This window comes from Canis lupus, chromosome 33, assembly GCF_048164855.1.
Source record: "Canis lupus baileyi chromosome 33, mCanLup2.hap1, whole genome shotgun sequence".
Taxonomy (NCBI): Eukaryota; Metazoa; Chordata; class Mammalia; order Carnivora; family Canidae; genus Canis; species Canis lupus.
In genome coordinates this window covers 33,382,350-33,406,674 of record NC_132870.1, presented here as the reverse complement: position 1 = coordinate 33,406,674, position 24,325 = coordinate 33,382,350, and the positions used below count along the sequence as shown (strand labels likewise).

Sequence of the window (24,325 nt, the reverse complement as noted above, 5' to 3'; positions counted from 1 at the left end):
TCATCCACGCTTGAAACTTACATAAATCCCATTTCATCCAGAGGAATAATGTCCTACCATTAACAATAAAGAGGCTACTTATGTTTTCCTTCCTCGTAAGACTATAGCATTTAATGTGACACTGCATAGGACTGATGATCTTTTTCATTCTAAACCTGTTCTGTGGACATTGATCAAACATACTATTTTGGAGTCATATTGTGTATACCTAATATTATGTAAATAGTTGTGAATATTATAAAGAGAATAGTTATTAAATAGGTTTTTAGCATTAAAGAACCTCTGTCTGAAGTCTCTTTCCCTTAACAGTAGTCCTGGGAATTCTGAGGATGTTGAGGCTTCCTGTTCTTTACATTCCTATGTAAAGATACTAGTGCCTTTTAAAACAGAGAGGAAAAAAGTAAAATTTTATCATAAAATAATAATTATGTAACATATATTGACTAATACTTTTAAGACTCCACTCAGTTTCTGATATCACTGCGAATGAGAAGTGTTTAGATCATTTAGAAATTAAATAGTTCAGAAGGAGACTATTCTTTCATTCATTTTCTGGCCCCTTCTCCCAAGACTCTAGTTTCACTTATGGAATTTCAGAGATCTAGTGAAGGCCTAGAAACTTAAATGAAACCACTGAGTGGGCAAAATAGCAAATGTGAGCACTATGTAGTTGTCATTCTTTGTTTCAAGCCTCATCCATATACAAGCATTAGTACAAAGGCAGAAAAATAATTTAGAATGTCTCCAGCTGTATATGTTTAGTGGGAGGACCTGGGGTGGTTTCTCATGTGCGGACTTCTCTAGTTGTGATAAATCTGTAGTTTCCATCATTTAGTATGCTCTAGTAGAATATATCTCTAAGGATCCACAACAAGTTATTTGAAGATGTGATTTATAAGCAAAGCATTGCCTTAGGTTTCTGGAATATTCCTCTGATTTCAGTTTGAGTCTTAGATCTTTAAATGTGAACCATAACCAAAGTTATGGTTAATGGCATTTTCTTTTCTTTTCTTTCCTTCCTTCCTTTCTCCTTTTTTCCTTTTTTTTTTTTTTTTTTTTGAGAGCCAAGACAGGACTCTACATCTGCTAACACTTTACCAAGTGTACCCATCATGATTAAGGAAAAACAATAGGTTCCTTTGAAAATTCGTATCTTTGGCAGGCACCTCAAGAATTCCTTACCAGCCACAGAGAGAGAGAGAGAGAGAGAGAGTGAGAGAGAGAGAGAGAGGGAGAGGGAGAGACCAACCCTTTTTGTTAATTCTTAGAACTCACAGTACTACTTCCCTTTTTAAGTGAAAATACATGGTGGCACCTGGTGGTTCAGTGGTTGAGCATCTGCCTTTGGCTCAGGGCATGATCCTGAGTGCTGAGATCGAGTCTTGCATTGGGCTCCCTGTGAGGAGCTTGCTTCTCCCTCTGCCTGTGTCTCTGCCTCTCTGTGTGTCTCTCATGAATGAATAAATACAATCTTAAAAAAAAAAAAGAAAGTAAAAATATATGGGCATATGTATTTATTTATGCTATTTTATTACATATTCTATTTAATAAATTTATCATTGAAATATTTTGCTCCATACTATATAAGCATACTCTAAAACCCAGGGATGAAAAATATGAATTCTCTTACATGATCTTCAAAATATATATTGTGGGGGCATGATGAGTTCAAACTCAACTAAGTTCCTCAAAGACTAGAACTTTAATCAGAGATGGCAGTGGGCCTAGGATATGGGCTGAAAAGAAAACCTATTTTCTGACATATGAGCTAAATTGACGAATTAAAAACTCAGGCAGATGACTTTTAGGGAGGCTTACTACCAAAAGAAATAACCTGCTGCCTCACCCATTAGATTTCTTTCAAGGGATAAAAGTATTTTTGTTCTCTATCCTTATTCTGATTTTAGGAGAGGATGGGGATGAACTTTGGGTAGAGCTTGTTAAGATTTTTATAATTCTCTTGGTTTCTCTCAAATTGCTGACTGGAATAGACTTGAGTCTAGTTTTTGGTGTATGTTTCAGTAGGCCATTTCATAACATACTAAGAGAGTATGTTAGAGATAATTTACACACACCCGGAGGGTGCTAAATCCCTGGCTTTGTGGTATGTTTCTTTATACCCACACATGTACTTTATTTGATAAGTATACTACTTATAATAGCATATTCACCAGTGTATTAAAATGAAAAAGATTGGAAAAATTTCTTATTACCAAGCTTTAAACAAAAATTTGCCCCTATTAAAAAAAAATTTGCCCCTATTATTCTTAGGTCATATATTTAGTTTCATATCTTGATTCATACATTAATTTATATATAATACAAATGTTTGATGCACAGTTTAATTTATGCATATCAGTGAGAAAAACACAGAAAACATTATGTTCTTTATCATTATTAAATGCACCTACAAGCACATGAATGTTGTACAATTTGTAAGCCTCTGCTAGAACAATAGCTGTATAACTATACAATACCTACCTATAATACTGTATTACTTCACAGTCTCTAATATAGGACTTTATACCTAGTAAATACCTGTGACATATACTTTCAATTTAGGAATGCAGGAAGTTCAATCAGAAGCACATTTATTATATAAAAGGCTTTACTGGGACACCTGGGTGGCTCAGCGGTTGAGTGCCTGCCTTCGGCTCAGGGCATGATCCTGGAGTCCAGGGATCAAGTCCCACATCGGGCTCCCTGTATGGAGCCTGCTTCTCCCTCTGCCTGTGTCTCTGCCTCTCTCTCTGTGTCTCTCATGAATAAATAAATAAAATCTTAAAAAAAATAAAAGGCGTTATTAAATAACATAGACTTTTGTTTATGTTAATTAATATTGAATAAAGAGGATAAGTATCACTCTTTGAGACAGTGATAGCTTTAAGATCATTATTTGAGTAACTGCCACTCTTGGGAGCTTATTAGGCAGTAGAATCCACCAGATGGAAAATTATAAGAACCTAGAGACAAGGCTGAGGCATAGCAGACAATTGGAGGATGTCCCAGAAACAAACAATAGGAGAAGGCTCCGTGTGGTGGGATATTAGCATTAAGGAAGCATATCAGTCACAACCAGACAGTATGTAGTGGATACACAAACCTTCCGTCTAAGGTGCATCCAGTGTCAGATCCAAGCAGTATTAAGGAGTATCTAGCAGTGGTGACATAATTATAGTACTATAGTTCAGGAATATGACTCTTGTCTTTGGGAGGATTTGGATCAAGACAGGACGTTAGTAATAAAAATGATTATAGCTGCCATTTATCAGGCAGTTACCATGTACCCTGTACTGTGTTATCATATGAATCTTAACAATAGCTTTATGAGGAAGGCACTTTGATCTCTCCCCCTTGTTGCATGAGGAGGGATTTAGCAACCATGGATGAATGAACTTGTTCATGGTCGCTCAGCTAGTAAGTTATGATTTGTGTCCAAGCATTTTGGTTCCAGAGTCTGCACACTTAATTGTTAACCACTTCTCAATTCGTTAATTGGATAAATTGAAAACTTTATAGAGGCCAAAAATTAGGTCAAACAATGAGAAAGTAATTTTGCCAGCAACATTAAGAATTGGGAAATGGTTCTAAGTTTAGTGAGTCAAATGATTAAAATGATCCTGCTTATGGATCTTCCAGAGCTGTACAAAATCTGTATCATTAGGAAAGAGATTAAGTTTAAGTTATACTTAAGATATAATATGGAGTTGAGAGGCAACACATCTGTTATAGATTGGTGTCCAAAGTAAAAATTTCTTATTTAGGAAATCAGTAAAGTGGCATTGGTCACAGCCTTTGGAAAATGAGACATAGAAAAGAACGAAATTCATTTGCCACATTTGATTTAGGCCACATCAAGATAATCAGTCTGGACTGCCTAAAAATAGATTGTTTATAAAGAGTAAATTACTGTAACTCAGTGTTGAGTGTTTGTGAACTAATCATTGAAAATTCAGGTATAAAAAGAAAGGAACAAACATTCTTCAAACATAACTTGAGCACCTACTGAGGCACTGTCAGAGCTGTGACATAAATTACAGAGCAAAAGAAGCATAAACCTTGTGTGGACAAAATCTACAGGCCACTGAATTATAGATCATTTTAAAATATGTATCAATGCAGTTCCTCACAGAAATAAGGAAAGATGTTAGATGAATACTTCATCCAAAAATATATTAGGTGAAAGAGAGATTGCCTTAAAAAGTGACAACTCTTGAGGTCATGGGAAATAGAGGATATCAAATCAGATGTGTTCTTTCATTTAACAGCCTGAAGAATACAATTTGTGTAAATCCAGTAACAGAAGTTAGTCAAAGAAGACAGTTCTGCTTTATCATATAACATATTTCACACAATATAGTAAGATTTCTTCAAGGTTCATCAGAAATGGTTACCAAACTACTTTATGAACAGCATCTAGATGAATAGGAAGCTTCATACATACAATAACCTTTTAGTCACATACCAACACCTGTAAATTGCCTCAGCAGAGAATGCTGCTTTTTTTTTATTCTAACTCTCCTGAAAAACAATTTTATTTAATGGAAAAGTCATTAGATCAATGGATGGTTATGAGAGAGAGAGAGGGAGAGATGAATGGAAGGGAGAGGGCAGCAAGAGGGAAGGAGAATAGATTTTGATGGAGATGATAATTTTGGAGATGGAGGAGTTTAAAGACTATTTTAGAGGAATAAAATTTAAGATCAGAAAAGAAAAATTAATTTTCTAGGGGAATACGACATGCATTCAGTAAATCCTCTTTAGTAGTACATAAATCAAATTGTGAATCTACACTTTGAATAATCATAAAATTGCGATTATTCCACTTCTCTCAGAAGTATACTTAGATAAAAGTTTAAAGAACTATGTATAATGTATGTCTAGGTGTTTTAGACACAAACTATGTAAGTGATAAATTCCATAATTCATTGGTCATTATTGTGTTTGTTTATTGAACCTGACTGCTGTGTGTCAGGCCTTAGAGAAACAGTAGGTAATTGTCAGTCCCACTGTGGTTGTACTCCACTCTGCTGATTTCAGTCTATGTGCTAATAGTGTAGAAGTCAATAAAAAAAATAGTAATGGAGAACAGATGATTCTTAAGAACTTACCCATATATGCATAGTGGTAGAAGTCATTCTTCCCAACCAGACTTACAGCACAGTGCATCAGCTCCCTGTGCTAAGTGCATAAATTCAAGTATTCATTCCATATAAAAATAAAAGCAAAAGTCACTTGTACTGTGTATTCAGAAGAGCTTCTACCATGTGCACGAGGAGCTTGATATTCAAGCTTTTCAATCCATGCAAACTTTGACTTAGATTATTTCTAGGAGCTTCGTTCACACGTTCTTTGGCAAAGGAAAAGTGACTAAAAAACACAACAAAGCACAGAATGCTTAACTTTATGTTGAAAAAATTAATACTAGATAATTTCAACTCTTAAAAAGTAATATCCAGAGAAACTTAAGAATTAATTAATAGGTGATCCCTGGGTGGCGCAGCGGTTTGGCGCCTGCCTTTGGCCCAGGGCGTGATCCTGGAGACCCGGGATCGAGTCCCACGTCGGGCTCCCGGTGCATGGAGCCTGCTTCTCCCTCTGCCTGTGTCTCTGCCTCTCTCTCTCTCACTGTGTGCCTATCATAAATTTAAAAAAAATTAATTAATAGGAATAAAATTAATAACTAGCTATTTTATGATATTCAAGAAGAAAAAAACTATAAAGTAAAACACATTTCACTACACATAAAAATTTGTAATGTTTGAGTTTTGTTGGCTAGATGATCACATATGTACATGGATAAATCTGTGATATGACGAATGCTGAAGATGATCATCACCTTTGCCAAATCAGTTACTTAATAAAGATCACACTAAGAATTCTCATGTGTTTGGGAGACTTTTGAGAAGATTGAAATGAAACTATGGCTCGTGTTTCATAAGTTTCCCCTCTTGTTTGATTTGGATATGGGTAATAAATACTTTTAAGTATTTCATATTCTTTTGCAACCATCTACTGAGTGAACTATCTTTGAAAATGATCCATTTTTATGCCATTGGATGAGTTTCCTCAGTATTACATCTTTAAAAGAAGAAATCAAGAAATCTGGCTTCAAAATCCTCCATCTTTTTTGGATCTCCCTACTTCATTTGGAGATTGAGGGGTTTGAGTTATTTTATCTCCCAAGTCAGTTCCAGTCCCTAAAAGTGACCCAGCAAGTTTCCTAGGTACTTTGAGATATTTGAACAGATTCCAGAAAATCTCAAATCACAATGAAAGATGTTGCCATTGCATCCATATGGAAGTACAGAACAAAACTTGCCAACAGTTGCTGCTCATTACAGCTGATATGCTATAAATGGTTGTTGACACTAAGACCAGATGTCATGGAAAATCCTGCATCATTAGAAAGCAATTGGGTGGGCAAGGAACCTGTGTGTGAGAATGTCAGTAGAATCTATTTAAAAGCCAACCTAAAAAGTGATTCATTATAGGAATTTAGAGATAATCTCAATACATAAAGATTAGCATAATAGACTGAGTTAAATTTAAGAATATAGACATCCCTCAAGTTATGAACATTCATTGTGAATATTCTGTATCGTGCACATAGACATGGCCAGCTGCACTGGAGTGTAATAATCACTAATGTGTATATTGTTCCATACAGAGTACAGAGCTCTTATGATAAAATCCAGTGAGATTTTATACTTTTATGTATACTGTGATGAAATACATGTTTGTTTGAGAGATGAAGGAACTAATTCGCTCCAAGAGTCTATGAGTTACCCATAGTCAATAACAGTTAATAACAGTCAGTCCCAGGACATAAACCTATCTCTCCATCTTTTTCCTAGAGCATTGTGTTGCCAATTTCTCTCGTGTTCAGCTGTACACTGGAAGAGCATTGTTTCTGATTTTACCTTTCTCATTTGCTTTAGAAAATCAAAATACTTGAATAGTAGCAGATAATAGCGGTGATCCTTTTTAAGGAAGCAGCCACTAATTAGCTGAAAGATTCTACTATTTCAGCTTTTGTTAAATACAATCACAAATTATCTTCTTTTCTATAGGTGTTCAAAATTTGAACTAACCTACATGCCAATGAGCTTTCATAGTGCAACACAAATTTAAGTTGGATACTATATAAGTGGTAAAATATAATAGGATAATTCAAATTTTGAATATATTCCAAAGGGTCGTATATAAATCAAAATTGTGTGCTATTTCTAATGTTTCCTTGCAGCTGGCCATTAGAAACAATCTTGTGATGAAACATTTTATAAAGCAAATAATCCTTTAATAAAGTCAGTAAACATCTTAATTTTTCAGTTTACATTCCATAATTCTATATTTTAGGTTTGCTTAAAAATATGTAAAAACATGAAGCCATTTTAGTGCTGTTAATTTTTAAATCTACACAATAACCTTGAAAGAACCCTGCCTTTTCCTGTACATAACTGCAGCTGAACAGTCTTCATGGGTATAAGGTAAAACACTGATCCAGAGGGATTATTTCCCTGGATGACTCACAAGGCCCCATAGAGAGGTCTTCTAGGTCATCTCTAGGTATGAATATTTGTCCAAGTCATTCAGAGGCCATGCATGATAAAACTCTAAGGTGTTACATTTCTTCTGAATTGGCAGATACTTGGTGTGTAAGGGCATAATGCACACAGCACTGTGCAGAAACTTATTTGATCTAGTGATAAGAATAAAAACACATTAAATATTTTAAAAGTTTATTCACTGTTGGCACTGGCATTTGCTCAAGAACCTTCAGTACCACTTGATTTAAAAGACCTAAAATGATTGACTTCTAAAGGGATTGGAACTCTTTCCTTGAATGAATCTGTGGTTGACAAAATAGGACAGATGTGTGTTAGCAGAGATCTCAGATATCTCAGTGCTTTTGAATGTGAAGGTTACAAAGAATTAAACTATTGCTTACAGTTCGAGTGGTTTTTTTCCAAGTCATTTATTTCATAAATTAATAGCTTCAAATCACTTTGTGATTAAATTAGAAAATGCATGAATGTAGTAGGCTACAAATTTTAGTTGTGAGAATAAAATGTCAAGTATTAGTAACATAATATGGTTAGGTACTGTATTACATTAATAGATAACTAGAGTTCCAAGTAATTTTGAATGTTAAGTTTTTACTAAAAGTTATTTCAGCATGGAGATCTTTCATATTCTTGAGACATCTTCATCCCAGTGTCCAAATTATCATGTACTTAGTGTTGAGATAATTTAAAAACCCTATCAGCCCTAAGAAATTACAAAGTTTTCCTTACAGTTACCAATTGTCATAATAGTGATGAATCTGATGGCAGTGAACAGCAATAGCCTGAAGAAGTATGGTACTTGATTAAAACTTACTTGCCTATACTCTTATTTCTTATAGACTTAACCTAATTTTTTCAAGTTCTGGTTATGAGTCTTTGCTAATTTGCATGGCTGGCTTAATTAATAAATTAGATATTGGTTTAGGCTGTGTTTATGCAAGGTCAAAACAACCAACTGAATTGCTTAATTCAGTAAGAAAAAAAGTAGCTATTTCATGCCAAAAAATATTGAATTAGTTTGCCAACACATAAGCAGAACCAATTTGAATGACCTGAATATTTAAATTTCCAGACAATTGTTTTGGCACTTGTAGATTCCATTATTTCCCAACTTTTTTCAGTCTGAGGCACACCTCTAAATTTGCTGGGGTTTACCCAGTGGAAGAAGATGTTGAACTACTCTCCCACATATGAATGTACCAATCCAGCTATATACTAGATACCAGATACCTGGGGATGGTAGACTTCACTGTATGTATTACTCAGCCTCCTCTTTCTGATGGTCTTCTCCCTTAATTAAGGCTAAAATTCACAGAGGTGGATCAGGGAAATTCAAGACTTTGCTCTGGTGCCTATTTTCAAAGTTCCAGTGTGTCTCGATGGCCTGGTTGGGAAACAGTGATATAAACACAGCCTTATTCCAAGACTGAATTGTCAGTCCTTGAATAATGATAAATAACCAAGAAAATAAAAATGTATCTTTCTTATAGTATTCCAAGATATGAGAACAAATGTATAAGGAATGCTTTGAATCACACTTTGTAGGCATATAAATTATGTTTTTAAAAACTGGCTTATAAGGAAAAAAGCTAACTATAACATTTGGCAAATAGTAGTACAGTCTTACTGCCTTTAAGAATAAACAGATTCTTAAAGACAGCAATTATTACATAATTCAGAATAAGACTCCAAAATTTGTACAGAAATTGTTTGGAAACATTGAGAAATCAAAATCACTACATTTGGGTCCAAACTCTTGAAGTCAACTAGGATTTAATTTGCACAGTTTCATTTGCCAAATGTCTGTAGATTGGTCCAACTCTTGTTATCATTTTGCCAAGTTTCCTTCTGCTGAAAATGTCTGTGCTCTATTAGGCTTCTAAGTCAATGTCCATGGCCAAGTCTGGACCTCACCAGCCCTTGGAAGCATGTGAGCAGGTCAAGACAGGTGCTTCCGTTCATTTGATCTCTCCCCAAGTGTATTCTTTCTTCTTCCCAGTATCTCTCCAATACTTTTATGCATCTGTCTGAAGCCTGTACACATGATAATTTGTAATCATTTTTCTAACCATATTTTCCCTGGGATTTAGGAATGACAGTCTCCAGGAGAGAGGACAGTGCATGACTCCCCCCCCCCCCCCGCCCCAATCTTACAAAATGTTGTTAGTTTTGAGTAGTCTCTTAAAATAGGTTCTCACTTCAGTCTCTATTTTTTCTTTCTAAATAAAGCCTGAGAATTTGCTTTTAGCTAGCAAATCCAAGGGAGCAGCTGTGAAACTGGCAGACTTTGGCTTAGCCATAGAAGTTCAAGGAGACCAGCAGGCGTGGTTTGGTGAGTAGGGCCTCTCTCTATTTCATGCTGTTCATTCTCTTCTGCCTGATCATAACCCACTTCCCAGCCAAAATAAGACAGAAATGTTCCTTCTAACAACAACCTGACTAAACTGAAGATATTAGACCTTTATAGGCACTTAATTTTACTGACATTAAAAGGTATATATTATCTAGAAATAATTTAAGAGAAAATATTAATACAAGAGTAGTAATATGTATAGACTTTTCCTTAAAAAAATGAGTGAGAAAATAGTTCTTACACTAACAATTAATAGGGAGGTTTGCAATGTTAGAAGGTCACTTTTTATTTGGGAGAAAAGTGATTGTTTACATAGAACCTTACCGGATGCCAAAAACTGCTGTGTAAATAGTAGATACTCAGGAAATATAATATTTCCACATATTTTGTGGTTAACAAATTAAAGTTTTAAAAATATAATAGTGTTTATATGTGTGTGTTCATCTTAATTATCTTCTATTTCTTCAAACTGCTGGTTTCTGCTCTAAAATTCTGATAATTTTGAAATTTCTGTATGATGAAATTTCTGTTTCTTTACAATGAAGGAAAAAATTAACTCTAAGTTTAAATTAGAGCATTTCTAACCAGGCTTGTGTATTGTCTCAGTATTTATCCTGTTAGGTTATTTTATTCACTGGTTTTGTGTGTGTGTTTGCCTCTGTTTTTGCCATTTCCCAGTACTGACCCATTTTTCTTCGTGTAATCTCCCAAAATATAACCTCTCCTCAAGCCTCGATCTTACTTCTTTTTTGACTTTCAGTGTATTGAGGTTAGATCGTTTTTTAAATGCTCTTTGTTTCTGATTGCTTTTCCTGTGAACAACAACTGCAAATAGAAAAAGCACCCAAAATATAATTACTCATTTCATTTTATATGCAAAGACTTTCTTTGTTTGCCTAAATTTAAGGTGTGCACAGAGTCCCCAGGGTTCACCATTGTCTCTAATCTGTCCCAGCTAGTAAATGAGCCTGGATGATGTGACAGCCTTCTCCCATCTTGTCTATAGGCAGCTTAATTTAGGACCTCATTTTCTGCTTCCTGTCCTATCTCAGTAGTATCTTACTGTTGGCCTTGTCCATGATTCCTCCTAAGCTTAATACCACTGCTTACATTAAGTCTCTCTTTACCCACCAAATGAATTAAGTATCTCCAAACTTGGCATTTGGTTTGTCATATTTTGACATATGAGTAAGCTTGTTCATATTAATTGCAAACTGAAAGAAGTTAGGGCTTAGAATAAGTACTGTAAATTGGAGGTTCAGAGGCATCTTTGTATCCTGGGTAAGAGCACGGTTGACAGAGATAAAGAGTATATGGTGACTTGAAGTTGGAGTCCCCCAGTAAGTAACAGGCTATCACAGAGATGGGCAGAGTAATTAAAGGGGGTGCTTATATTAAGCAGGAGGTCTGCCCCTCAAGATGCTGACAATGACTATTTACTGTGCAATGTGGGAGCATCTTAACAGAGGCACATGTGAAGGTGCTCTGGAACACAAGAGAAGAAGTATGAAATTCTGCCTCTGGGGAAAGTTTTGGTGATTGGGATAGTGCTTGTTTCCCTAATGGGTAAATGAGAGTTTGTTCACTAACATGTAAGGAGATGAAGGCCAGACAGAAGGATCAGCACATGCAAAATCTCAGAGGCGTGAAACGTGTTTCTATTTAAGGAATAACAAGAAGTTTGATATAGCTAAAGTATAAAGTATACTGGGATAAATGGTAGATAATTAGGTGGGAAAGGATTTTGTGTGCTTTGGAAGGATTTGGCTTTTATCCTAGAAGTTTCAAGAATCCTGTGAAAAATTTTAAGTAGGGAAGGACATAATTAGGTTTGTTATATAATGATTTTGTGGGTAACAATGTGGAGAGTGTGTTAAGGATACTTACTCTCAAGGCAGGGAACCAGTTAGGCTAATACAGTAGTTCAAATTATGCATGATGACAGCTTGAGCCAAGGAGTACAAGAGCAAGCAAATTCCAGATAACTTGCAGAACAGACAGTGACTCTGAGCTCTAAGGAGGTCTGTGTAGAAGAAATCAAAGACCCAGAGGTTGAACTCTAGTCACATCTAATCTCATCTGCTTCACAAAATTCAGGGTATGAAGCAGGACACTAAAACAGGGATTTAGGCTAGGGATATAATTGCCAGAACTGGGTGTAAGGTGATGATAAGATGTTAGGAACAAGACAAGCTTTGCAGCTAATGCTGCAAATTAACATCGGCAACTTGGCTTCATACTTAGAAGACTGATATAATTGAGCACCTTAAATCTCCCCTGTTTTTGAGCTCTGTGTTTTATCTCCTGTTTTAGATCACAAGCTGTTTGAGGGCAGGATTGTGTGTAGTAGAAAAAAAATTCTGCTTTTTGAATTAGAATACCCAAGCTCATATCCTGGGTCTGATTCTTAATAGATATATAGTATTGGGCAAGTCACTTTAACTCTGTGAGTACATGTCCTCTTTGTAAGCAGTGATAATAAACACTTCTTCGCAAGACCATTATGAATCCATAGGTATTCCCTGGGCTACGAAAGATGTTGAATACGTTTTCAAAACCATCTTGGCATGAAGCACAATGTCACAGTTCTTTGCCTGTTCAGTGAAACTTGTTGAGCAAATCAATCAGTAAAAAACCCAATATCAAATTAGCAAAAGCAATAGCATTTATTTTTTTAATTTATTTTTATTTTTTATTTTTTTAGCAATAGCATTTAAATAAAAGTGTACACACATTTCACATTGCAATCATTTATTTCTAAAAGTGATTTGATTCCAGAGAAAGAATGACAGATTAGAATAAAATCCCCATTTCTTTTTCAGTGTGATATTATAACCCTTATGTTCTTACTAAGATCCCTATTAGAATAATGATTTTTAGGAGGTGCATTAGAAGTCCTAAGAAAATTCATCATTTCAAAAAATGTAGAAAAATCACTTTATAAGCTTAAGAGAATGCACAAGTTTTTCTTTTTCTTTTCTTCTTTAGCTTCTTTTCAGCTTATTCTATGCAAGTGAATCCTCATGGTAACCCACCTGAGGAAAAGGAGGCATGTGGTAAACTATATATCTTCTGGGTGTACTACCAGATATATCACAGATTTTAAAGTAAATACCTGTTTTAGTATGAATGACTTGGTTTGATTTTTATTCAGTATTATCTACCATAATAGTGTCATGTATTTGACTGATTATTTTTTAATTTAAATTAAAGTAGTGGGGATCCCTGGGTGGCTCAGCGGTTTGGCGCCTGTCTTTGGCCCAGGGCATGATCCTGGAGTCCTGGGATCGAGTCCCACATCGGGCTCCCTGCATGGAGCCTGCTTCTCCCTCTGCTTGTGTCTCTGCCTCTCTCTCTGTGTCTCTCATGAATAAATAATAAATCTTCAAAATATTAAAGTTAGTTAACATATAGTATATTATTAGTTTCAGGGGTAGAGTTAAGTGATTCATCAATTGCATGTAACACTCAGTGCTCAATTACATCAAGTGCTCTCCTTAAGGCCCATTCCCCTTGACTGATTAATTTTATCTTTTAAAATGTATTATCAGTGATAGGGAGGGGAACCTTTTTATTTTTAATAAAATAAGTTATTTTAATTTTAAGACAAGAGCAGAACTCTTTTTTCATTTTGTGTAATGCCAGAATTTCAGGCTTTTGCTCAATTTTATTATAATAAATATAAGAAGTCTACTACAGATAAGAAAAATAAAACTACACAAAGCTTATAGAAGCTGTTTATTGTGTTTTTTAATTCTCATTTGTAAGTCTTAATGTTTCTTTTTCTCATGATAATTTTGTCTGTCTTCCTAGCCCTGTTCTATTTGATTACTAGCCAAAAAGCTAGAAGTAACACCCTGTATCATTACACTTGTTTTAAGATGGCTAGAAAATTTACCAAAGAGAAATATCCAAATATAGCCCATTTCTCCTGTGGGATTAGAAGTGCTATTTGCAGTATATTTCTAGTTCCTTTTTGCTGCTAAGAAAAAAGAATAACCATCTTGCTTCATAGAAAAATTGTTTTGCTTGATTAATACTATGTCTCTTTAAAAATAATGAGGGTTTTATGATTTCACTATTGGGTATTTACCCCAAAGATGCAGAGATAGTGAAATGATGGGACACCTGCACCTCAGTGTTCACAGCAGCAATGCCCACAATAGCCAAACTGTGGAAGGAGCCATGATGTCCTTTGACAGATGAATGGATAAAGAAGGTGTGATATACACACACACGCTCACACACACACACACACACACACACTCTCACAGAATATTACTCAGCCATCAGAAAGAATGAATACCTACCATTTACTTCGACATGGATGAAACTGGAGGGTATTATGCTGAGTGAAATAAGTCAGAGAAAGACAATTATCATATAGTTTCACTCATATGTGGAATATAAGAAATAGTGAAAGGGTCCATAAGGGAAGGGGGGAAGCTGAGTGGGGAAAAATTAAAGAGAAAGACAAACCATAAGAGACTCCTAACTCTGGAAAACAAAGAGTTTCAGAAGGGGAGGTGGATGGGGGGTTGGGGTAACTGGGTGATGGGCATTAAGGAGGGCACATGATGAGATGAGCACTGAGTGTTATATGTTGACAAATTGAATTTAAATAAAATATAAAAAAATATTGGTGTTTTTAAAATGCAATGAATACCCATTATAATTATTTGGATTCCCAACAGTAAGTAATTATGTTTTGATTTTGGTCTGTTCTGATATTCCTTTTGGTTTTTCGGATTAAGAAGCACATACTACCTCTAGAGAAGGCAAGCTCTCATAATTTCCCAGCTAATAGCATATATCATGATAAATGAGATTCTTATGAGTAATCTCCTGCTAAAAAAGGCTTTTCCTGTCTTACCCTAAGTATTTTGGTATTCATGAGAACACATTGCACAGTACACAGTTCGTTTATGTTTATATATTTAAAATATGCTTCAATAGTCTTAGGACTAAGGACCCCACTGATGCTCAAATGATAATTATATTAAATAAGAATGAACATGATGGTGTTTTCTTAACATTTTAGTCTCCAGAAAAGGTTTGTAATAATTTACATTTAAAATTATCTTTTCATTTCTTAGTCACTTAATGAATTCTTCTTTATCTTTATACCTAGATGAAGTATCATTAACATTTCCTCCTCTAGGAAATATATTCTTCTAAGAAATTTAATACCTATATTAAAGTTTACTAATTCTAGGTAGGAGGTTATAGATTGTATATAAAAGGGTGGTAGAAATTCAGAGTGAGGAAGGACCACTGAGAATTGTAGTTAGCTAAGGAGATCTCTAAGATGGAAATAATTTAGAGTCCACTCTCTGTTAAAGAAAAGGTAAAAGTAGAAATTGAGGTTTTAAGGAACAGAAAAAATAACATCAATGGCAAGAATGAGAAATTTGTTTCAAGAGACCTTAAAAAGATTAATAAGGTCAAATGCTCAAGAGTAGAAAGAAATCATGTTGGTTGAATGAAGGGAAACCAGGTAATACAGGGTCTTAAAATGTAGGCTAGGAACTTGGTCTTTAATCTGGAGTTTGGCATTGGTTTCTCATTGGGTTCCTTTGTGTCTCATCTTGGGAGGAGTTGGAAAGGGATCATTGGAATAAGAGCAGATGAGGCATACCCAGTAGCTCTTTAGGACTCTTATGCCCATCCCTGCCTTGGAATTAGCTGACTCCACATCACTCCTTGATGTAATCTTCAAACTTTGGTAATGGAACCACCGTGATTACTCAGGAATTCTTTCACCTCACACCTGAGAGGCAAATGCTCCTTTTAAGTAAAGTTTAAGAATAGAGGTGGATCCACTATGGTCCATGTGAAGCTTAAACTACTTTACAGGCGTCTTTTTTTGGAATCCCTTCTCATTGTCCACTCCATCTTCCTCCACAAGAAAGGAAAGGAAAAGTAATAAAGGGGTAGAAGGGATAAAATCCACAATCCTTTGCCTCGTTTTCTAAGGTAATTTTGTTCAGAGGAATAACCATGCTACTTTCTCTCTCTCTCTCTCTCTCTCTGCACACACAGACACACACACACACACACTTGTTTTTATACCTTTTTGCACATTGTTTGTACTTAATAAATTTGAAAATAGGAAGAAAAGGCTCCTTTCTTGAGCCCTTTCAATCCTAGTAAATATATGATGAGCTTCTCCAGTGATTTGTGGTCAGAGGAATTCCTGATTACGTATCCCTTTAAAGAAATGGTTCCAATTTTGGGGGTATCTTTAAATAAAACTTGCAAATAGTTATTTTGGATCTTTTTAAAAGTAGCTATTTTTATTTGAAAGCTATTATTTTTAGAAATAAGAAAAATGTCACTCTAGGTCCTAACTCTAAATTGATTATTATTTAAGCATACTTTATCAGAAAGTATGCTTTACATTGATTTATACAATAGTGAAACTTTTGTTCCACTTTTATTTTACCATTTTCTTTTTCTTACCACATCTCTCTCTTAAAATTCTAGTTGATACTTGTTCAATAGTGATTCATACAGATGTTCCTGAGTCTTCTCTTTAGTTGACAGTTTTAAGTACGCACTGACTATTTATTAGAACACAGTGATCTCTTTGATATATTTAGGGTTTATTTCTTCTCCTGGTGAATTCTTCAAATACTCAGCCCCATTACCACCCCATAGACTACCTCACTTTGAAAAATATTTACTTAGGATCTAGTTTTTTTGTCCTTTTGTTTTATAGGTGTGTCTCAAAATTATATCGGTATCATGTTAACTATCATTTCTTACGAAGTTCTAACCCTATCTTCAAATTTCTCCCTATTTCTTTTCAGATATAGGAAAGGAAAGACTTTTTCTTTCCCCTCTTAGGTCTGTGGCTCGGGCCTGTGAGTTGAACTGACAAAAGACTGATGAACAGAAGAAAAGCATACAGTGCTTTTGATGTTAATATTTTAACTCTTACATACACACAGGGGCCTTTCTAGAAAATTAATGAAGACCTAAAGAAAGGCCAGCCTTAGAAGCTCTTGTCCCGTTTTAACAAAGAGTGATAAAATGTGGCGATTTGACAAGACAAAGAGAAAAGGAGTTAGTTAGGGCTGGGGGTATTAAATTGTGGGGAAATAACAAGGAAACCTATAAGGACACTAATGGAAGATCAAGGTTATTTTAGTAAGGTTGGTTTGTATAGATCCATCTTGGCACCAACTCCTGTGCCAGGAATTTTCCCTTCTTCCTGGTACAGGGAGGGCACCTTTTCACAAGAATTTATGCCCTACTTTTAGGTAAAAAGGAGAAGATTAAAGAGCCTGTCATACATCTGCTGATTCTCAGTTGCCTTCAGCTAAAAATAATCACTATGCCACAGTGACATATTTTGGGGTGGTATGTTCTGATCCCCTTCAAAGGTTTATTTTCAAATCTTGCATAAGTAAGTGAGAATAAGAACTAACCAAGTAGACTTAAGTAAAAATTCTGACTGTATGGTACAATAGAATAACATTCATATCTGGGAAAAAATGCATTTTTTTTCTAATTAGCTACAAAGCAGGTTAGTGTGATACTGCAATAGAGAGAAACTAGTGTACATTATTTTAGGCCTGGTTTTCTCTTGACAAGCATATCATCAGATCAAAAATCCCCAAAAATATTTTCTTCCTTAGTTTCCTGTTTCTTGGTTTTGTCAAATGAACTCTGACTCATTAACCTTTTTTTCTTAGGTTTTGCTGGCACACCCGGATATCTTTCTCCAGAAGTTTTACGTAAAGATCCTTATGGAAAGCCAGTGGATATGTGGGCATGTGGTAAGGAATCATATTTCCTTGCAAATTTTGCAGTATACCAGTATAATTAAAAATAGTATTTTTTAAATTTGAAGTTGATGCTCACTAGAATCAGCTTAGAATAGTAGTTCTCAAACTTCAGCCTACAACAGGTCACATGGAAGGCTGGTTAAAGCACAGATTACTGCATCTGATTAAGGAGGTCTAGAGTGGGAGCATCTATAATTTTAGCAAGTTCCCAGACAATGTTAGTGCTTCCAGTATCAGGAACCACTGAGACCAGGGACACAGAGCATCTCCACTAGTGGCCATGCATTTATACTGTTGTCCTGCCACCTCATTCAGGCAGTCCTTATAACAGATGCCATGTTTGCACAACATGTTTGGTTGGCAGGGATTAAGAGAGAAAAAGTGGATCTTGGAAAAGGCTGAAACTGGTCTGTCCTATGGACTGAACTCAGAATTAGGCCTTTAGCAACCAACTCCAATCAAATGAGAATCCTGTGCAGGCTCAAAGACACTTAATGTGGAGGATTCCCACCAGTTTTTAAATGGAATTTCTCTATGTTAACATATACAGCAAATAGGTGAAAACCCGAAATAAAAGGGATACTATAGGATGCACTGAAATATTTTTCAACTGGTGTTACTGACACAAAGTAGTCCTCTAGGTTCCTGAAACAGCCATCGCTACAAGTCTATAAATAGTTTGGCTTTAGTGTGCTGCAAACAGACTCCATTGCCTTTGGTGTTTGTCAGTAAGCCCGGAAAGAGTTGATAACAAAAATGAAAACTTTTTTGATTCCGAAAATAACTTTTTAGATTTGGCTCTAGTGAAAAAATAATAATTTATTACCACTACTTCATAGTAATAGTTATCCCTAACCTATCAGTAACCACACTATATTTCTTGTCAGCTTTATCCTATTAGCAATAGCAACTTGGTGTTTGATCTTAAACTGAATGCATCCTGGGCCTTTAGACTTACCTCCACTCCTAGGAAAGCAGTTATGGGAGGAGCACTGTATCTGGAGTCATAATGCCTGCATTCAGATCTTTGCTTTGCACCTACTAACCCTATCTCTAGTATCTCTGAGTTGGTTTCTTTACCTGTCAAACAGGAAAATATTGCCCTCATAGAGTTGTATGGAGGTCAAATAAAAGCATTTTATAGTTTGTAAAGAAATTTAAAATGCAAACAGCTATTACTCTAAAAGTTGGATTAATTAAAGGGTAATGTTTTATGTGTACCCCAAGCTATGTCGTCTTCCTGCCTGCCTGAGAATATCTTCTAAGCATGAACTCTATGCCTTTGGGTTAGAACATTGTCACAGAATGTCCTTCTTGAAATCTAAATGCTAATGGCAAATAACTCACATATTTCCCTTGCAATGATCAGCTCTCATCACAGACCTCTCTTTGCTGATGAATTTAAAAAGTAGCAGAGTGTGTTGAGAGACAGGCAGACATAGATGGGTTTTATGGAGGATACAATTGAGGGGAGTGTAGCTGGTGTGCTACACTCAGACCCCAAACACCAGCAGGCTAGTGTGGTAGAGACTGGTCAGTAGCTGAGGCAAGGCACTGAGAGGCTTCTTTGTTGCCTTCATTAGACTTTACCTCTAACCTCCTCCCAACTCCTTTATTCTTCATCCTTTCTTCTTTCTCTCTTTCTCCTCCTCTCTCCCACCTGCTTCACAGGCAGGAGGCAGTGTGCGAAGTGGTTGAGTGGGTCTTCTGCTTTAGTGGGTCTGAACTGAGTATAGGCAGCTGCATTTTTAATATCTATGACATCATCAGAGTTTAGACTCACTGTCTTACACTCACTAAATATACTACACTCAATTTTAATATTACTTTGGTAAATTTGAGTCTAATTGGCTTCTGGATTTTTTGTTTGGGTGTATTGTTTGTATAGCTAACCTTTTATAATGTATATTTTATAATAATAGGATTTCACATCTGTAAAATGTGAGGTAACTTACAGGGTAGAAGCTCTCTCTTGGCTGGAAGAAGGAAAAAATATGGGTGAAGAGTTACTTGCCTCCTTATTGTCTAAGCTATATGCCATTCTTAAGAACTGTAAGTAAGTAGTAGATAGATAGTACATGTATACCTGCAGACATATATTCACACATACAGATCTCATAATAACTCTAGAAACTTAGAGCCATAGGGTATCTCACAAATTTCAACCTCAGTTTTCCCATGGGCAGAGCCACCTTTCACTTTGTGCTCAGTTAGTTAGTTATTTAGAGAGAGAGAGAGAGAGAGAAAGCAGGGGTAGAGGCAGAGAGAAAAGGAAAATCTCAAGCAGTCTCCACACTGAGCCTGACATCGGCTCAGGACCATGAGATCATGACCTGAGCCAAAACCAAGAGTCAGATGCTTAACTGACGACCCTCACTTTATTCAGTCTATCCTTACCTTTGTTTTCTGTCCACAATTTTCTATAAACAGCCAAATCCCTTTGTGACAAGCCATGCTCCATTTAGACCATATTTCCTAACAGTTCCCATTTTCCTTAGAGATTGTGACATTTTTAAAAATAGTGTGCCTTGAAATGTATTTGGGATCACAAAGGTAACCACAGAATTGTCTTAGATATTCCAATATCACATATTTGGGGGAAGTGACCCCCCCACCTTCCATAAACATCATAATAAAATCTTCTGCCTTTTGTTACATTCTGGATCACTGCAGTGAGTGAGTTTGAAATGTTGTTTTACCATTTTATTTTATTTTCATTTCACTCAGGTAACATGGAAGTTACATTAAATTCTCTTTATTTCTAAGATGATCCACCATTTCTCATTCCCATTTAAGAACCACCAAGGTAATGTACACATCATTTGATTACCTTTAGGCTATGGCAATCTTGAGAGAAACTCTTTTTTAGCCATCCATCAGCACTGGCTCTTACCTAGTGAATACTTTTTTCAAGGTTAGACGTTGCGTAGTATAGTTGGAAATGACACTACACAGATAACAAATGCAAAATAAGACATTTAGCAGAATGGCAGCTAATCTGTGAATTAAGCTGTGAGTACTCACTACAGCAGATTATCTGTTTAGCAGTTGACATGGAGCAGAGTGAGGCACACTATTAGTATAATGGCTAAAAGAAGTCTGCACATTATTTTTATTAGAAATATGCAAAAACTGGTACATAAGAAATTTCAAGTACTTACTACCATTACCTTGTTTTCGAGACCTCATACAGAGTGTAGTCTGATCTGTACTCAGTCTTTTAAAGTAACTAGTCCATTACTAGAAATCAAATAATAGACATTAATGAAGCAAGAATATACCCCTGTTTTGTACCATTAACCAATTGATTTTGATGGCTTTCTTGCATATATAGCTGTTTCCATAATTCACCAATGGAATGAGCAGATGTTGTTTATAGATGTCACTGAATCACTGGATTTTAACAGAACTTGCTTCTACATCTTGATTCAAAAAATGTAAGCCCATCTAAACATATCCAACACACACACACACACACACACACACACACACACACACACACACACATATCCTGGTCTTAACTACGTCTCTAACTGAATTAGATATCAGAACAATTATGAGTGGTAATAAATTAGTGACTAGCACAGAATGATCATGACCTGATGAGCCTTTGGAATATTATGGAAAATATTCTTTTCTTGCATGGACACTGTAGCTTCAATATTTGTGTCATTACTGGACCTTAGAGTATATATCTGCTAACAGTTCTCATTCTCCTTAGAGATTATGGGGTTGTTTATGTATTTCAGCTGAGATAAGTCAGCATCAAGCACTTTTTAAAGAAAGTATTGACAGTTTTGAAATCTCAAGCCTACTGTAAAATTTGTTGCTATGCTTACCTTACACTGGGCAACATTTGTTGCTTATGATTACCAGTTCTATGATTACCTTACACTTGGCCATCACACGTATACTTCACAATTACAAGTCTCTGTGTCTTCATCATTTATGACCCACATTCTCATTAGTCTTCTACCCATGGAGCTTTACTCACAATTATAGCCTCTACCAATATTTTCTTGCTCTGGTCTTAGATTTCTTAAGAAAATATTTATGGTTTCCCTAACTTGATGATTTACAAACTGTGGACCATGGACCCATGCTTCAAAGTGACCTGAGTGCTAATCAAAATTTTAGCTTCCTGGGATGCACTGGAGGATCACTTAATAAGATTCTCTGTGGTGAGGCTCAAGAATTTGCATTTTATCAAGCTTACTGGGTTATCCTAATACACACCAACATTGAACAGCATTACCCTAGGAGTTGCAAATTTCCTTAGGGCAGCAAATTTTAGGATTCTTACACCATACAGCAGAGGTTGTAAACAGGTTGGTTTATAGATGTCTTGGCCAGATTGGCGGACCTTTCACTTTGGGAGGTGTTGACATTTATTATCTTTATAATTTGTTATCAAGAGATTACTTGTAAAACTATCAGTTTCTAGCCCCTCTAAAGTAAGCAAAAGAACTAATAACAAGATGCTTTTGTCCTTAAATAGCAACTGTGCCTGTCAGATAATGGACACATGCTCTCCCCTGATTACCACTCTCCCCAATGCACATTGCAAACTCAGGCATTCATTTCTGCCTGATGTTGGAAGAACTGCCAGTTTGCCACCCCTACTATATGGCATAATTTCTATCATCTGAAGACTAACTTCCTATATTACTGACCTTGACCTTCTTCTAGATCTTTGTCCTACCCATCATTGGCCCTGTAGGTCAGAGTTAAACACTTTTCCTATTTGAATTGTATGATTTTTTTTGCATAAGATATTACAATATAAAAGAGAGCCATACTTATTCCTCATATAGTTAATTATGCATTTCCAAACTCCACTCATAGTGTGTCCTTTATTTACTGAGAGTATTAAGTGGATGTCTTGTTAGATTGTTCTGTTAACTTCCCACTGACTTTTCAAAGTTTCTCAACATTGCTTTTTTCTCCTTCCATTAGAGCACTCATTAGAATGTTTTAATCATTAATGTGATTATAGGTTTAATCATGTTTCTAACTCTAGCTTTTATTAAAATCATTTTTGAATGTTCTTGATAATGTAATCTTTTTACCTAATCAGTAATCAGTGCTTCTCAACTCTTATTAATCACATATCTCTGGCACCACTCAAGCACAAATATGCACATATGACAGTTAAAACTAGTTTTATCCACTTTTAAATGTTATATGAAACTGTGTCAAAATAGTTTTTAACTTTCTGTTTTAGAAATTTTAAAGCATACAGAAATATACAGAATGAACTCTTGGCTAATCTTATTTCATCTATACTACCCTATTCATTCCTCATCCCCAAGATTATTTTATTTTATTTTTTTAACTTTATTTTTTTAAATTTATTTATGATAGTCACACAGAGAGAGAGAGGCAGAGACACAGGCAGAGGGAGAAGCAGGCTCCATGCACCGGGAGGCCGACGTGGGATTCGATCCCAGGTCTCCAGGATCGCGCCCTGGGCCAAAGGCAGGTCCCAAACCACTGCGCCACCCAGGGATCCCCCCAAGATTATTTTAGTCAAATCCAAACATAATATCAATATATTTATACATACTGTAATGTATATCTCTAAAAGAAAAGGGTTCTTTTAAAAGAATGACAATAATATCAAAACTAAAAAAATAATAATAGCAATATTTCAAAATTTAAAATAATAATAACTACTTAAAACCATCAAACATTTAAGGGTTTTTTTTTTAATTTTCCCTCTTATCTCACAATTTATTAGTTTGATCTCTTAAGTCTCTTTTAATTTGTAGTTCCTGCTTCTTTCTCTCTCCCTCTCCTCATTCCCCTTCCCATTTCTCTATTTGTTGAAGAAATCTGTAGTTCCCATGGAACATCCCTATGGAGTACCTGATATTGGTTCTACATAGTGTTTACGACCTAAGAAACCAGGATTCCTTGTAGAAGTGGCTGATTGCAAGTATGGATCAGGAAAAAGCACAAGATGATAGAGGTGGATCTTGTTATAGCAGGAAAGAAAGAAAAAAGAAAACTGTTAAAGGCTACAGACTTTTGGAGGGAGCAAGAACACTTCAGGGATGATGATATAAGCTCCAAAGGTTGGGTGTTCTAATGATGCTAATGGCCTTTGATGATCTACCTAGGTATTAACAGGACTCAAGAGCCAACTTGGAGAGGCTTCTTTTGGTTAAACATGGGACAATTAGAGCATAAGTGAGAAAAATAACAGTAATGGATTAAAACACATCAAATAAGTTTAAATCCATGCATTCATGATGATAAAATACAACAGCAATTTTAACTTTTGAGTTAGATTAGTTAATAGGGAACGAATATGTTATTTTGAAAACTAATAAAAGGGAAAAATTCTGTTACTTTGCCTTTCCTGTATGAATTATAAGATAGAATAACCAAATAATGATGAAGTACATTGTTCTTAGACTAAAGAAGGTATAATAGAATAACAATATCATTATTTTGCAACCCCTAATGAAATATCTAGGTAGAGATCATCAAAGGGCACTAACATTGTGAGAAAAATCCAAACTTTAGAGGTTGTGGCATCACCCCTGAAGTGTTCTTGAAGAAAAAAAAAAAAAAAAAAAAAGGAAGTGAAGATTTTGATTGACTTT

At 35.5% G+C, this 24,325-nt stretch overlaps 1 protein-coding gene across 23 annotated transcripts in view; it reads left to right on the top strand.

Moving 5' to 3' along the window:
• The window catches only part of CAMK2D (calcium/calmodulin dependent protein kinase II delta), a 309,843-nt gene that overhangs the window by 216,920 nt on the left and 68,598 nt on the right, over nucleotides 1-24,325 (top strand). For all 23 annotated transcript variants that reach the window (XM_072810436.1, XM_072810438.1, XM_072810440.1 and 20 more), the window contains exons 7-8: nucleotides 9,798-9,900; nucleotides 17,622-17,705. In XM_072810436.1, coding sequence (XP_072666537.1) covers nucleotides 9,798-9,900; nucleotides 17,622-17,705 — 187 coding nt within the window. The remainder of the gene's footprint in view (nucleotides 1-9,797; nucleotides 9,901-17,621; nucleotides 17,706-24,325) is intronic.